The sequence below is a fragment of the Vipera berus genome (genome assembly GCF_964194415.1).
Source record: "Vipera berus genome assembly, chromosome: W".
NCBI lineage: Eukaryota > Metazoa > Chordata > Lepidosauria > Squamata > Viperidae > Vipera > Vipera berus.
In genome coordinates this window covers 56,212,612-56,229,990 of record NC_138210.1, presented here as the reverse complement: position 1 = coordinate 56,229,990, position 17,379 = coordinate 56,212,612, and the positions used below count along the sequence as shown (strand labels likewise).

Sequence of the window (17,379 nt, the reverse complement as noted above, 5' to 3'; positions counted from 1 at the left end):
ACAACCAAGGGGCAACAAACTGGAGAAGGCTGATTGATATCTCAGCTGTAGGATCAGCCCAATCATCAGATTGTCTAGAGGTGACAGATAGAGGGGAGAGAAGAGTGAAGTTGGAAGACACAGCTCTGAATGCTAAATGGCCTGTCATAAGCCCCTGAATTGGTTGGCTGCTTGTAGGCATACTTTAGATTCTGTTCTCACATCTAATATGTTCTCAACTCAGAGTTGAAAAGAGATTCACTTCAGAGAGATCCATACTTGGAATGGGAGAAAGATTCCATTGTTCTTTATATATTGTTGTTGTTTTTGTTGTTAGCTGCGAAGTCATGTCCGACCCATCGCAACCCTATGGACAACGTTCCTCCAGGCCTTCCTATCCTCTACCATCTTCTGGAGTCCATTTAAGCTCACGCCTACTGCTTCAGTGACTCCATCCAGCCACCTCATTCTCTGTCGTCCCCTTCTTCTCTTGCCCTCAATCTTTCCCAACATGAGGCTCTTCTCCAGTGAGTCCTTCCTTCTCATTAGGTGGCCAAAGTATTTTAGTTTTAGCTTCAGGATCTGGCCTTCTAAAGAGCAGTCAGGGTTGATCTCCTCTAGGACTGACCGGTTTGATCGCCTTGCAGCCCAAGGGACTCGCAGGAGTCTTCTCCAGCACCACAGTTCAAAGGCCTCAATTCTTTGGCGCTCAGCCTTTCTTATGGTCCAACGTTCACTGCCATACATTGCAACTGGGAAGACCATAGCCTTGACTATACGCACTTTTGTTGACAGGGCGATGTCTCTGCATTTTAGTGTGCTATCTAGATTTATATATAGAATTTATTAATTTATATATAGAATTTATTAATTTTTATAGGGTTAGGGTATAAGGTGGGGTCGGGATTAGAGTTGGGGTTAGGGTTGGGGTTTTTCCAAATAACATTTTCAATATTTAGCAAACAGCATAATGTCTGGGTACATGTATTTAACTAACAATAATATAGTTAATTATCATAAACAATATGTTAATTAATCACTCAATAGCCTTCTTCTTGCTAATATATATTCACAATTACATACCACGTTCCTTTCTCTCTGACTCATTTTTCTAGCCATTGATAGAAATTATCCCATGTTCTAAAGTACACTGAGTCTTTTTTCTCTTTAATCTTTAAAGCCAATCTATCCATTTCTCCACACTCTAGAATTTTCTTAATTAGTACTTGTTCTTCATCTTAGCAAGCAGAGTTGGGCTTGCCCTATTCAGTCATTTTATTATTTTATTTCATTTCATTTCATTTCATTTCATTTTATTATTATTTTATTATTTTGTTTTATTTTATTTTTCTATAGCTGTCTAATTAGAAACTCAGGGCAACTTTAAGAGAAATAAAAAATAAGCCATCTCACATAGGAGCCAACTTCTCACAGTCCCACAACCAGAATAATTAAAACGACCCCACAAGGCTCCTGAGAGAAAAGCCAAATCTTTAGAGCCTTTCAAAAGACAGGCTGGTCGTCCGAACAATCCCAGACTTGGGGGGAGTAACTCTCCGAATAACCTAAGCCAGTTCAGAAGGATGCAATTTATTGATGCTATCAAAGGCCACTCAGAGATCAGGGAGGTCCAGAATGGATCCTTCCCCCACCTCCCATCCCAGTCTTTTCCTAGATTATCATGGGAGATCAGTGCCAATTTGGTACTCTGCCTTGATTCAGAAGCAGATCCAGATATCCACTTCCTCCAGAGTTTTCTGAAGCCTCAGAATGGCCACCTTCTCAACAATCTTCCCCAAGGCAAGTGGGAGACAGGTCAGAAATTATCCAATATGGTACAGTCTTCTTGGAAGGTCTTCTCGAGAAGAGGACAGCCAGCCATCTCTCTCAAGGATGAATTTACCACTGCTTGGACCCTCCAACTCATGATTTCCTGGGGAGACATTGACCAACTAAAGGACATGGATCTAATGCACAGGTGATCACACTGACCGCTCTCAGGATCCTATCTACTTTCTCAGAGTCAACAGGCTTAATTCTTCTATGAAATTTTGTCCCGTCTCCATGTATCTTATCACTTTCTTACAGAACAGTCTGAATGGGAAAGAGCTAAGAAACTAATGAATCTAATTTCTGGCCTTCCTCTTTATATTATTCTCTGCCCTTCACCTCCAGGGAGTCACCTACCCAGCATGCCATGGTATTTGGAGCAAATGGGCGCCCCCTTTGGAACGTAGCCGCCTGGCCACAACAGCTTTCTGTGGTAAGATAACCTTGTTTCTTAAAGCTGACAGTTGTTGACTTCTGGAAAGTTGAATCTTTGATCGAGACCCAATATTTTACAAGCTTAGCAACTTTAAGATATATAGGGACTTCAACTCCCAGAATTCCTCAGGCAGCATGATGGCTGAGGAATTCTGGGAGTTGGAGTCCACTTACAACTTACATTTGCCAAGTTGGAAAAACACTGATCTAGCCTTTGTGCAAAACTCTAGATCAAAACACTTCACTAGAGTTTTCCCTCTCATCCCATGGGTCGAATCATCACAGGACTGGTTTATGAACTCACTAAAAATGGCTGCTAAGTTGCTTTCACATTTTTGACTTATTGTTGCTGAGGCATTGTTTTCCATAATAATCTAGTAATAAAATTAAAATAGTGGTTGCTCCAAGCATTCAGTACAGTATCATGATATCCATCAGCGCTCATATTCGTAGGCAACGTATTTCTATAAGGTTTACTTGGAAACAATATAGTCTCACGCAGCTGTAAATATTATTAGTAGTTTTATTTTGGAGCTTCTGCCCTTCTTGTTTCCTTTCCAGTTCAATTAGCGTTGCTGGTAAATTATTCAGGAATTACACCTTAATTTCACCATTATTTATTAGCTCCCGTTCCTCTTGCGGGTAGGGTTTTATTGTCTGTTTTTCTCTCTTGTGTAAAAATCACGACCACGACTAAGAATGGCATTTTCAAATCAAAGAGAAACTGTGGCATCAGTTCAAAGGCTGATGGGAATGAGGAATCCTGGCTTGTATATTTAGCTAATGTTTCCTACGTAACTTTCCAGGTTCTTATGCAGGGGCGGTGGTGGCCATGCCTCTTGCTGGGATTCTAGTTCAATATTCAGGATGGAGCTCTGTGTTCTACGTGTATGGTAAGTGAACTGGCACAAAAGCGATGGCTGCCATATTGGGCCGTTCTTCACTGGGACTTAACCAGAGCCCAAATATGCTTTAGCAGATTTTTTTTATCCTCCACGTCTCTGTGCCATTGCCTTCATCTCCTTCCCAGCCCAATAAGATCGCCGTAAGCCATCTCCTTCTGTGCTATCCAGATGTTAAAGTACAGGTGGTCCTTGACTTATGACTAATTGCTTAGCAGCCAGTTACGACAGACACCCCCAAAAGGAACTTACAACCTGGATTTCAAGTTCTGATGGCCAGCTTCGAAACCTCCCCCCCCAAGGTGATGTGACCACATTTTGGGCAATCAGCAACCAGCCTGCATTTATGGCCGTTTGCAGAGTTCCGGAGTCACGTGACCGTGGTTTAAAACATTTTTGCAGGAAAAGGGCTTTAATTTCCAGTTTCTGGCAAAAAATAAAAATAAAAAAATCCCATAGTGAACAACGGGTTGGCTTAGTGAATATGGCACTTGCTTAACAGCCACCACAAAAGAGGTTGTAAAATCGGGCACGGTCACATAATGACCTGCTTAACAACTGGGCTTAATTGTGGTTGTAAGTTGAGGACTATCTGTTGTAAATGTTTCCACTTATTCCACCACCGTCTGCAGAAAGCATCCAGGTCTGTTACATTTTGCCACCACCCATCAACTTGGCAAGAAGTCAGATCACTGGAATGATGGGAAACATAAGCAATTGAAGCCAAATAAGGATCGGCGATCAGAGTCACAAATTTCATGCTGAGTTAGTTATCCCCTGACTTAAAAGCGGTGACGAGCACGTGCACCCAAGAGTGGGGAAAATCATAGATTGGTCACCATACTACAAAAAAGATGTTGAGAGACTTTGGCAAAAGTTCAGAGAAGAGCAACTAAGATGATCAAAGGCCTGGAGACTAAAACATACGAAGAATGGCTGCAGGACTTGGGTTTGGCTAGTCTAGATGAAAGAAGAAATAGGGGTGACAAGATAGCAGTACTCCAGTATTTGAGGGGCTGCCACAAAGAAGAGGGGGGTCACGTTATTCTCCAAAGCACCAGAGGGCAGGACGAGAAACAATGGTTGGAAACCATTTGTCTGAAATGGTATAGGGTTTCCTGCCTGAGCAGGGGGTTGGACTAGATGACCTCCAAGGTCCCTTCCAAATTATTATTATTATTATTATTATTATTATTATTATTATTATTATTATTATTATTATTATTATTATTATTATTATTATTATTATAAACTGAGAGAGAGAGAGCAACCTGGAATTAAGGAGACAATTCCTAACAGTGAGGACAATTAACCAGTGGAACAGCTTGCCTTCTGGAGTTGTGGGTACTTCATCACTGTAGGTTTTTAAGGAGACTGGACAGTCACTTGTCTGAAATGGTATATGTTCTCCTGCTTGAGCAGGGGGCTGGACTAGAAGACCTCCAAGGTCCCTTCCAGATTCTATTCTATTCTGTTCTGTTCTGTTCTGTTCTATTTCTATCCTCTCACCGGTTATTCTGCACTTCTGTCTTTGCAGGGAGCTTTGGTATTTTCTGGTATTTATTCTGGCTGATGGTTTCCTATGAGAGTCCGGCCAAGCATCCCACCATCACGGAGGAAGAGAGGAAGTACATAGAGGAAACCATCGGAGAGAGCTCCACCCTGATGAATCCCCTGATAGTCAGTATTTGTATATATCTGTAAGTTAGCTCAGGGCTTTTCAACCAGTGGTACGGGTACCACGTGTGGTACATTGGCACCTGGCAGGTGGTACGCGACCATCCTAGAAAAGTGGTAGCGGGGGGGGGGGATGAGCTGAACCGGTGGCAGCACTGCACAAGCCTGAGCGAGAGACGGCTAGAGCTGCAGGGCTGTCAGGGCTCAGCGGAAGCGCCAGGATCAGCGCTTCTTCAGGGCTGTCAGGGCTCAGCGGAAGCACCAGGATCAGTGCCAGGCTCCAGCTGGAGCTCAGTGCTGATCCTGGCGCTTCTGCTGAGCTTAGAAGAAGCACCAATCAGCTGGAATGTTGCAGCATCTCCAGGGTCTTGTGATTTACATTCAGATGCTTGGCGACTGATTCATATTTATGACGGTCACAGTGTCCCAGGGTCACGTGAAGTGACCAAAACCTGCTGCAACCACCCAGCAGAGGGGGGGGAATAAAAACCAAACACCCCCCAACCCCACCCCCGCTGCCAATCCTCAACAGAAATGTCACAAACAATGAAAACTTCGGACAGGAGGAAGAGCGCCGCCGGGCAGGCAGGCAGGTGTCTTGCTCGACTGTGGCTTGGGGGGGGGGGGCTTTTTTTCAGTGCCATTGTAACTTCGAACAGTCACTAAGCGAACTGTTCTAAGTCGAGGACTACCTGTACTTCATCATTTTTTTTCATTTTTTTCTTGGTCATCAAGTTTTTGATACCTTGCTAGGCGACTGGTGGTACTCAGATGTCGGCATATCCTAAAAGTGGTACAATGGGTGAAAAGGTTGAAAAGCCCTGAGTTAGCCAGCTCCTCTGTGGCGCTTCAAAATGCTCCAGGCAATTTTACCTTCATTTATTAAATTGCTTGCTTAATATAGTGTGTCCTACAGCTCTTGGCTTCCCACCCTGGGTGGATGTATCCCCAGCTAGCACGTCTGTTGACTGTCCCATCTGGAACGTATAGAAATCATAAAACAGCCCATCTAGAAGGTATCAGATAACAAGAGGTCTTTGCTCCTTCTCTGCAGAAATTCAAAGCTCCCTGGCGCCGGTTCTTCACATCCATGCCGGTGTATGCCATAATTGTAGCCAATTTTTGCAGAAGCTGGACATTTTATTTGCTCTTAATCAGCCAGCCAGCCTATTTTGAAGAAGTCTTTGGCTTTGAAATCAGTAAGGTAAGAAAAGGCTTTTTTTCCTGGTTTGTGTTATGTGTGTGCACAGGGATACACTAATAGCTTTACTGCAGGCATTACCAGCACCTGGGCATATTCTGCAAGGGAGATGCTTATCCTCATTGGCCGTAGAAACTGGGAGCCTCTCTAAATTTTAGAACTGGCCCATTTTGGTTTACACTTTGATTAAAGACCGTGGATAATGCCTTTTAGGCGTGTAGTGTATAAACCATATCAATCAATATCCACTATTAGGAAAATTTAGATAGAGCAAGATTTGGGAAAGTGCCAAATTGTTATTATTTCTTAAAACGTGTTTTCGCGGCTGGAAAGTGGGATTGGAGTTATTTTTAAAAAAATAATAATAATAATTGCATAATGTCATAAATCTATTTCTGAAAAAGAAATGGGAGTTAGATACTGTCTCCCTCCAGGCCTTTCATCTTCTAAGGCAGGGGTCCCCAACCCCTGGGCTGTGGCCCACTACTGGGCCGTGGCCTATTCGCAACCGGGCCGTGCAACAGGTGGGCCGGTACACGCGTGCAGCTGCGGTAAACCAATGCTCTGAAGCTCCAAAAGTGGAGCAGTGAGAGCAGAGGCTGAGTGAGGCAAGCACACCCTGCTGAGCTTCGCTGACTGACCCAAGGCTACCTGCGCAAGACTCCGGATCTGCGTTTGGAGCGTCAGGCAGCCTCAGTGTGTCTGAAGGAGCATGAGACTGCGCCCCCCCCCAACCAGGGGTTTCTCTTCTCCGGGACAAAAGCTTTTGTAAATGGATGAAAGGCTTCGGGGGAGCGATCTCTTCGGGCCTTCCATCCCTTTGCAAAAGCTTTTGGCACAGAGAAGCCTGAAGGAGTGCGAAAGGCTCGCCCCTAAGGCTTCTCTTCTCTCTTTGTGTGAGGAGTTCCCCAGCCGGGCCGCCCAGCCTCCCAGGTTGGGGAACGCTGTTCTAAGGGATACCTGGATTTGCTCAGCTGTCTTTTAATTAGTACCTTCTGGTCTCTGGGATGCTGATTGTTTCTCTTCACTTTTGACACACAGGTGGGGATGCTTTCTGCTTTGCCCCACTTGGTTATGACCATCATTGTACCCATTGGAGGCCAAATTGCTGACTTCTTGCGCTCGCGAAGACTTATGACTACCACCAATGTCCGCAAGATGATGAACTGTGGGGGTGAGTGAGAAAGGCATCACTGTCATACAACAAGTGGTGGGAACAAGGGTTAGGATTGAGCAGCTACCTCTGGAGCCAGGGGTAGGCCACCTTGGCTCTTTGATGACTCGTGCACTTCAACTCCCAGAATTCCTGAGCCAGCACGGCTCAACTTGGCAACCTCTCTTTTCCCTCAGCATGGCTGGCTCAGGAATTCTGGGAGTTGAAGTCCACGAGTCATAAAAGAGCCAAGGTTGCCTACCCCTGGCTCTAGAGAGTATCTTTCTCTTTTCTTTTCTTTCCTTTTTTTTAAAAGAAAAATGAGATCGATAGATACCCAGATCGAAAGGATGAGTACTGAGAGTCATTTGGCAATTAACAAAAGGCACTTGAATTCTTTAAAGTAGGGGTCTCCAAAATTGGCAACTTTAAGATCTGGGGACTTCCCCAGTTCTGGGAGTTGAAGTCCACAAGTCTTAAAAGCTGCCAAGTTTGGAGACCCCTGCTTTAGAGGAAGGAATGCTGTAGGACAGGGACAGGCAACCTCGGCTCTTTTATGACTCATGGACTTCAACTCCCAGAATTCCTGAGTCAGTTGACTCAGGAATTCTGGGAGTTGAAGTCCATGAGTCATAAAAGAGCCGAGGTTGCCTACCCCTGCTGTAGGGTCACACTGTATTTCTTAAAATACAAAGGGGCAGCCTATGGAGTCAAGGTGATGCTATGTATCTGATCCCATCATCCCTAGCTGATAACAACCACGGTCAGCAGTTATGAGTTTTAATTCATAACTTAGTTTTAATTCATAACACAGGTCCTCCAAACCCAAAAACTTTGCAGACAATTCAGAGAAATCCTGTTTTCCTCTTTAATGAGGAAGAAAGATAGGTTTCCAGCACTCACAGAATAAAATCTCTGTTAAATTTTTGCATCTGGCTTTAACGAAGTCCACGCTGGGTTTCCAACAGCCTGAGCCTAACCAGAGTGAAAGGCCTTGTACATCTTGTCTGTTCTTTCCTGAGGGGGATTTTTTCCGACAACTTGCCAGAAACCTCCAAACTCCTGTATGTGTGAAAGAACAGCTTTCTTTAAAAAACAAAAAAGCACACCAAGACTTGGTACATCCTCCTCCAGGTGGGTTGGAATTACAATGCCTCAAATCCTCAGCCAACATAGTTATGGCCCTCCCAATGAGAACACTGGGAACTGTAGTCCACCTCATCTGAAGAGCACTGTTACAGGGAAGCTTCAGAAAACCTCCTTCCAGAATGGTCTGAAATGATCTCAGAATCTCAAAGTATTAAAATGACTGGCATAGTGCAGAATTTATCATTGGGTTTATTGATTATGTGCCATCAGGTCAACGTCAGCTCTTAAGAGACCACCCAGATAGATTTTCTCCATGATGATCTCACCTGTCTCTCACCTGGTCTTATGCCAATGATGATTATTGGTTTTAAACTGGGTTCTTATATTGCATACTAAGCCATTGTCAATGCTGCAAACATTGGATGTTTTTGCTCTGACAATATAAGAGGCAGCCTTTTCCTTTAAAACTGTTTTGCTTTGAATTAAATGAAGCTGGCCGGGTGGGGAGGGAGGAGAATGCTAAGCCGGTTGTTTTAATAAGATAAGGAATGGCACGCTATAGAAAGGAAGTGAAGCTTTGCATGTTAAACTAATTGGAGAATGTGATTTATGACGTTTAAACTAAGGGAGGGAATTGTGTTTGATACGATGTGTTCAGGGGAAGAGAATTCAGATTCTGGCATCCATCCATGAGTGCCGATGCTTCATTCTCATTACTATAGACTTTTTAGAATAAACAATGCCTGAATGTTCTTTGATCTGTCTTATTAGTCGGAACCATGACATCCATAACACGATTTCTTTAGTTTTAGTCTCATGAGATGTTTGAATACAGCTAACATTATTTGTAACCCATAGTTACATGTGTGGTTCTCATTTCTCGTCAGGGTTTGGCATGGAAGCCACATTGCTCTTAGTAGTTGGTTATTCCCACAGCAGAGGGGTGGCGATTTCCTTTCTCGTCCTGGCTGTGGGTTTCAGTGGCTTTGCTATCTCAGGTAAGCTCTTGGACAGTTGGGCTGACTTTGAGGCATGGTTAGGTTCTACGGTAAATTATCCACTCCTTTCCTATGTTTACCCGGATAGGAGCCCAATATGAGTGGGCCAAAAGCTTTGCCCAGACTTCTTCAACCTGACTTGGGATGATTTCAAGGATGGAAAAGATGCCAAAGCACTACAAGTAGTGCTTGACGTACAACCATTTCTTTAGCAAGTGTTCGAAGTTACAACAGCACCAAAGAAAGTAACTTATGACTAGTCCTCACGCTTACAACCATTGCAACATCCCCAGAGTCACATGGTCGAATTCAGGCACTTGGCAACCAGCATGTATGTACAACAATTGCAGTATTCCCTGGGTCACGTGACTGCCACTTGTGACCTTTCAAGCCACTTCTCTGACAAGCAAAGTCAACGAGGAAAGGCAGATTTGATTAACCTCGGCGTGACTCACTTAACAACTGCAGAGATTCACTTAAATGGCAAAAAAAGTCATAGAATCAGGCATGACTCACTTAGCAGCCGCTTTGCTTAGTAACAGAAAATCTGGTCCCATTTGTGGTTGTAAGTGAAGGACTATCTGTATACGGTAAAGTATAAGTGTTGTTATCCCACCCTATATGTTTTGGGATGAACAAGATAAGATAACCTTTATTGTCATTTTTTTTTACTGTGGACACAAAGGCACACATCAAAAATGAAATTTAGTTGCCCACTCTCAAGGTGGAACACATACATGACACACACCTAACCATACTATATACAACATACGTATAGACCCACACCCCTACATATATATAACAAATAAATGTTAAATACTGTCCATCTTGAATATATAACGGAAGGAAGAAACCTGAGAGTTCACAAGGTTAATGCTGTATGGAATGAAACTATGGCTGAACCTGGATGTTCTGCTACGGATACCACGAAGCCCCCTCCTCCCAGAAGGTAACAAGGAAAACAGGTTGTGAAGAGGATGAGTCGTGTCCCAGATAATCTTACGGACCCTGTTCAAGCAACGCTTCTGTGCTATGTCCTGGATGGGAGGGAGGTAACTGCCAATGATCTTTTCGGCCATCCTCACCACTCTCTGCACCGCCTTCCTGTCTGAAGCAGTGATGCTTCCAAACCAGACTTGATGCTGTATGACAGGAAGCTCTCAATCGTCCCCCTGTAGAAAGTGGTCAGGACAGGGGAAGGAAGATGAGCTTTTCTCAGGCGACGCAGAAAGTGCAGGCGCTGCTGTGCCCGCTTCACCAGTGTCTCACTGTTGAGCAACCAAGCCAGCCTACTCGCTAGCTGCACACCCGGGAATTTGATGCTGGTAACCATCTCCACAGGTGAATCATTTATGCACAGAGAAGTGTGGCTGTGTCTGCCTTTTCTGAAATCGACAATGACCTCTTTGGTTTTTCCGGTATTTAAAACTAGGCTGTTTTCCTTACACCAGTTCACCAACCCCTCCACCTCCTTGTGATAAGCTTCCACCTTGTCATCATGTCACAATAGCCCCCTCCTTCCTCAACTTCCTGTATCATCACTAGCGCCACTTTGCCACCATCCCTTTCCTCATTTTTGCTCTCCCCTTGCCAGTTTCCAACTGTCTCTTACTCTGCTGTATTGCCTCGAAATAACGCAAGGAGAGAAATGGAGTTCGCTCTGCTCTGTCCCTCAGACCCATAAGTCGTTTCTCATGGGCCTACTTCCCGGGAAACATTTTGTGTTGCCTCATTCTGTAAAAAAAACAAAACACCATTGTTCATTGGCTTAGATCAGGGGTAGGCAACCTTGGCTCTTTTATGACTCGTGGACTTCAACTCCCAGAATTCCTGAGTCAGCTGACTTAGGAATTCTGGGAGTCAGTGGCGTAGCGTGGGTTGTCAGCACCCGGGGCAAGGCAAGTAATTTGCGCCCCCTAACCTGTGGATTTTAGCACTCGAGTCTCTTCCACTAGCTCAGGAATTCTGGGAGTTGAAGTCCATGAGTCATAAAAGAGCCAAGGTTGCCTACCCCTGAGTTAGGTTCAAGGCAAAAAAGGGTCTCTGGGAAGAGGGAAAATGCTAGTTTAACACTGAAACAAGGCAACTTTAAGGTGCCTCAGCTGTGATTTAGGATGAGACAAAGAGAGGACATGGCGTTGAAAATGGTTAATGGGGCATGTTTGTTCCACTCTTAGTGGACGTCAGGATAAACCCCACGAGAGAATGACCTTACAACAGATGTGAATAGGCTTGGACTACGTTTGTAGATTGAGTGCATACATCACATGGAGCGATGATGGGCTTCATCAAGATTTATGATCCCACAATTGGCTAGTTTTCTCCATCTTGTCCTAAACCCTGGATACCAACCACGGTTTATGGCTTAGCATGTGGCGTGGGGTTGACCCAACATGTTAGGCGACAAACAATGACTTCCAACTTACAATGCCTCAGCTTCCCAAGGTTATTCCAAAGCCGGAAAAGCCAACCAACCCACCCTGCAGCTTTGCCTGCTTAGGCTGAACCCCAGGAATTCATACTTGCTGCGGCGCCCGACCTATTTTCTGCCCAGACGCTGCTTATCCAAGCCAAGCCGCCTCCTTCTCTTTGGCACCTCACCCCAAAGATTCGCCGGCCTGGCTGGAAACTCTCGCTGCTGGCGACGTGTGTCGGGGGGGGGCGGTCCCGATCGCCGATGCACGGTTGGATCGGCAACCTGCCGACGCAGCTTTCGTTCCAGAGCAGGGACCCCCAGAGAGACGCTGCAGCGATCCTCCCCCCGCGGGAAATCCACCCTCTTTCAAGCCCTGCCGCGCCCCCCCCGCCTTTGGCAACCCCGGGAGCGCCTTGGGAGAGCCTCCGCAGTGGAGCCCCGGGCTTGCAGGAGGGCCGCGCTCTGTGCACGGCAGGAGCCGCCTTCTCCTTTGCGGGGGGGGAGGAGGGAGAGAAGGCTTCCGTCCAGCGCCGGAGCGAAGGCGGAGCGGCCCGAAGGAGGAGTCACGCTGTGTGTTTGTGTGTTTGTGTGTGTGTGTGTGTGTGTGTGTGTGGCGCGCCGTGGGGCGTCAGGCCCTTCCCGGCTGGGGCTCCGGTGCCTCCGCCCTGCCGGATCCCGGCGCCGTCGAGCGCGCCCCCCCAGATGTTGCGCCCGGTGCGGCCGGCCCCCCCTGCACCCCCCACGCTACGCCACTGCTGGGAGTTGAAGTCCACGAGTCATAAAAGAGCCAAGGTTGCCTACTCCTGGCTTGGCTCATGCTGGCTGTAGAATTCAGAGAACTGAAGTCCACGTATCTTAAAGTTGCCCAGGCTGAGAAACTGTCTTAGCCACTAGCTAAAAACAAGAAAGCACAAAAGGGGGGAAACAAACCAAAAAGAATATGAGAACGTAACTGGAAAAGGCTAATCCTTGAAGGTTAACTCAACTCAAGTTAACTCAACTCAAGTTAACTCAACTCAAGTGTAGCAAAGGCAGGTGTGCGTGATGCATCAAAAGAACAGGTTTCCTGTACCATAATCTGAAGCGAATCCACTTCTACTTTTCATTGTACGCGTGCAACTTACTATCTATTGGTGGAAGGTTTCATACCTCAAGGTGCCACAGCTTTCAGTGTGCTTCAAAGTGCATTTATAGAGAGAGATGCAGAGCATCATAATATGAGGATTTGCAGTATTAAGATGCAAACCACGTCTTTCCTCCCATCAGATGTCTAGGGAAATTCACTGCATCCTTAAATGTTATGTTTATTTTTTTGAAGAAAGTAGAGAGAGCCTTCTGGTTTGGTTTTCTGTTCCAAAACAGAAGGTTTTCCTGCTTAGCCCCATGAAGCTTTTTCAGTTGGTTGGGAGTTGAGTCTTGGGCCACTGTGATGTAGTCATGGCTATCAACTGCCCTCTGTCAATCCTTAAGAGGCATTTCCTACACAAACCCACCCAAACTAAGTTATGCTGAGGACATCTTAGACCTCAGAATTACGGAGCTGGAAATGATACACTTTGGCTAGTCTTCATCCCTTGTCAATCACATAAAATGTCCTCTTGCATTGTTCCACTATCACCATCTAGTAGCTGAACCACGTTCTGCTTGTGTTAAAATGAACTAATTATTTAATGGCTCCCATAATTAGTTTGCATAACATGCTTGTCCTAGCATAGGGGTAGGCAACCTTGGCTCTTTTATGACTCATGGACTTCAACTCCCAGAGTTCCTGAGTCAGCTATGCTGACTCAGGAATTCTGGGAGTTGAAGTCCATGAGTCATAAAAGAGCCAAGGTTGCCTACCCCTGTCCTAGCAGATCAATAGAAATGCAATGAATTTTGCAGATTTGATTATGCACCTTAAAATGCTTTCCTTTCCCCCCCACCCCCCACCCCTTTAAATCCTCCCTGTCCCTTCATCCATCCTGGTCCAATCAGCTGAAGCTAGATGGTGCTATGGATGTCTTCTCCAATCTGATTACGGAAACTGAAGTGCAACTCCTCTAGATGGCTGATTGTATTATTAGACTGAAGAAGACCATAGTAACATTAACAGTTCTCTTATTAAACTGCAATTTAATGCAGTCTAATTATATAAATTTATAAATTATATAAATTTTCAGGGAGTGTATCGTACTCATTTCACTTTTATCTCCTCCACTTCCAGGATTCAATGTCAACCATTTAGATATTGCCCCCCGATATGCCAGTATCTTGATGGGCATCTCCAATGGCGTGGGGACCCTGTCAGGCATGGTGTGCCCAATCATTGTTGGAGCAATGACTAAACATAAGGTAAGAAATGGTTTCTAGAAAGTGGAAAGTTTTTATTCTATGTACTTCTTATCCTCACAATTCTTATTTTTGTGTAAAATGTATGTAGGGCTTTTTGTACATACGGCCTTTCCCCACTTCCATTTAAGTATGACCTAAAATGTGCAGGTAACATCTTTGGACATTGCTTTCATTCCATCTTCATCTCTTGAGTCAGATAAGATTAAGTTGCCCTTAAGCGTAAAGGCATGTCCTACATCAGGCGTTGTTACCCATTGTTTTTGGATGGACATCAGGTGACTGGCAGTATCTGTCGGATAAGGAATGACAGATTTCATGCTCATTTAATTTTCTGCAGAATGGATGCAGAGAACTTTAATTTGCCATAGGAAAAGAGCCTTAGAGCGAGAGGTTTTTGGATGGACATCAGGTGACTGGCAGTATCTGTCGGATAAGGAATGACAGATTTCATGCTCATTTAATTTTCTGCAGAATGGATGCAGAGAACTTTAATTTGCCATAGGAAAAGAGCCTTAGAGCGAGAGGTTATGATGGTCATGCATAAAGTTAAGTCACAAGATAGCTTACTTGGCTTTGGTCTACAAGTAGTCCTCGACTTACAACTACCCATTTAGTCACCATTCAAAGGTACAACAGCACTGAAAAAACATGACATGACCATTTTTCACACTTACGACTGTTTCTGACAAGCAAAGCAGGCAGGGGAAGCCAGATCCACTGAACAACTGCCCCATTCACCTAACTGCAGTGATTCACTTAACTAACAACTGCGGCTAAAATGGTCATAAAATGAGGTGCAACTGACTTAACAACTGCCTCACTTAGCAATGGAAGTTTTAGGGTCAACTGTGATTGCAAGTCAAGTATTACCTGTATTATGTTAGTAAAAGGAACCTTTACTGCTCCTTTTAGTTCTTTGCATTTTATAACTTTTGTTATGGAGCTGCACAAAATATTGGTCCTCCACTCTGACTGGTTCTAGAAACAATGAAGGGGTGCTTTATGTAACCTTAAGTTTTTACTTTCTGAATATTTATATCTAGATAAGTGTAGATCCTATAAATTATCAGTTCTATTTAGTTGTAACTAACCTGATCCTTTTCTCCTTCAAAGCTGCACTGTATGCTATGATGACTTAATTATTAGTAAGAAAAGGGGATTTTCAGAGGGTGTCCACTGTGGGTTGAAAAATACAGGTAATCCCCAAGTTGCGAGCGTTCCCTTAGCAAACATTCGAAGTTATGCAATAAAGCGCCCCCTAGTGCTTACGAGCAAATCTCGAAATTACGAATATTGCGGCATCATGGCAGGCGTTCACCCTTACAAGCGACCATAGTGGCACTGCAATATTCACCCTGGTTATTCCTTCCCTCCCCACCCCCGCCCCGGGTCTCCCTAGGCGCTAGGCCTTCAATACTCACCCTGCGAAGATCGAGATCCTTCGCTTTCCTGGCTGCTCCAGGCCTTTGGGGCGTTCACAGAGAATGGAGGCCTAAGGTAATGCAAGATCACACGAATTTAGGGAGGCGAGATCTCACGTTACTGATCTCGTGTGATCTCATAGTGCTTTAGGCCTCCTCTGCGGCAGAGAACGGAACCGAAGCCAGGCGATGCTTCCGCGTGCCTCTGGAGGTTTGATCCGGGCACCGGAGCCCTTTTCCAAGCTGCCGCCGCCCGTGCCTAAAGCCATGGATTGCTTCTGTGGTCCTCTGGAGGCCCGATCCAGCTACCCGAGGCCTTTTCCAGGCCGCTGCCGCCTGGATCTGAGGCTGGGGCATGCCTCAGATCTGGGTGGCAGCAGCCTGGAAAAGGCCTTTGGCACTCGGACTGGGCATCCGGAGGGCCACGGAAGCATCTCCCAGCCTCAGTTCTAGGCAGCAGCAGCCTGGAAAAGGCCTCCGACACCCAGAGGCACGCAGAAGCATCTGCCAGGCCCGGGGTACTTGCGAGACCACCTGCTGCCATTGTCAACCTCCCATCGCCCGGTTCGCTCCCACAGGGTCAGCCTCCTCAGGGTGCCGTTGGCCAGGCAATGCCGGCAGGCGACGCCCAGGGGGAGAGCATTCTCTGTGGGCACGCCGACCCTCTGGAATGAACTGCCCCCGGAGCTGCAGACGGCCCCTGACCTTCGGTCCTTCCGCCGTGACCTGAAAACCTGGTTGTTGCAACAAGCGGGACTGGATTGACTATGGTTTTAATTAGGCTTTTTACTGGGTTAAATTGTCTTGTATTTATTGCATCTGTTGTTTAATTCTTTTTTAAATTTTTTACTTTATGTTTTTTTTAATTTTTATGGTTGTGAGCCACCCTGAGTCCTCAGGGAGAAGGGCGGCATATACATTTAATAAAATCAAATCAATCAAATCAGATATAGGGGGCAGCAGGAACCAGATCTTTTCAAGATCTTTTCAAGGTGAATCCGGCGGGGCATGAAGAGAGTGGGAAGCATGAAGTATCTTAGTTGGCCAGGGAGGCCTTGGGGGCCTGTTACATCACTAGGCCCTCCGTGGCCTTCCCCACCCTGAGATACCTCATCTTCACTTAATGAGCCGTTTTAACGAGCAGGGAACAATCTCGTGTGAGGTACGAGATTCACTCCTCCTAGTTTTCGAGTTACAAATGGAATGGGCAGGCTCCATTACATTCGTAACATGAGAACTACCTGTACGGGCACGGGATATCCCTCAAATAAGCTCTGAATGATGGGATGTTTATATTTTCCACAGACACGAGAAGAATGGCAGTATGTTTTCCTCATTGCCTCTCTCGTCCATTATGGTGGTGTCATCTTCTATGGGATTTTTGCTTCTGGGGAGAAGCAACCCTGGGCTGAGCCAGAAGAATTGACTGAAGAGAAATGTGGCTTCATCAACGAGGATGAACTGGCTGATGAGGAAGATGAAGCTGCCCGCGTGGGAGCAGGAGCAGGCGGCAGCGGTTATGGGGCCACTAAAAGTACCAGTTTCGCCAATGGAGGTTGGACGGCTGACTGGGACAAAAAGGAGGAATATATACAGGAGCCTGGGAAAGATTCCTATATGTATGGCGTGCCAGAACAACGGGACTTGTCGTAGAGAACCCCATCCTCCACCCTGATGTGATGATGGGGCCTTAGTTACAATCCACTGGAGTGAGGAGAAGGCTTCTTCTCTATCTTCCATTATTTTACCATCCCGTCCTTCAACCTCCATCCCATTTCTGATATGTTGGCAATCAATGTCTGGACCCACTGAAAATTGCCCTTCCCAGCGGTCTGCTACACCTCGGTAATGATCCACAAGCACTTACTTTCAAACCTTTACTCTTCCTTGGGTACAGGCCACTGTACCTCCACATTGTCCATTCCTGCTCTAGGCTGATGCTCT

The 17,379-nt window shown here is 45.6% G+C and overlaps 1 protein-coding gene across 1 annotated transcript in view; it reads left to right on the top strand.

The window, feature by feature from the left end:
* Positions 1-17,088, top strand: part of LOC308676099 (vesicular glutamate transporter 1) — a gene marked incomplete at its 3' end in the record, with an annotated part of 57,033 nt that extends 39,945 nt beyond the window's left edge. Inside the window, exons 5-12 of the mRNA XM_081341824.1 lie at positions 2,155-2,242; positions 3,051-3,137; positions 4,684-4,826; positions 5,878-6,027; positions 7,066-7,198; positions 9,154-9,264; positions 13,887-14,014; positions 16,741-17,088. Coding sequence (XP_081197950.1) covers positions 2,155-2,242; positions 3,051-3,137; positions 4,684-4,826; positions 5,878-6,027; positions 7,066-7,198; positions 9,154-9,264; positions 13,887-14,014; positions 16,741-17,088 — 1,188 coding nt within the window. The remainder of the gene's footprint in view (positions 1-2,154; positions 2,243-3,050; positions 3,138-4,683; positions 4,827-5,877; positions 6,028-7,065; positions 7,199-9,153; positions 9,265-13,886; positions 14,015-16,740) is intronic.
* Positions 17,089-17,379: the final 291 nt, after the last annotated feature.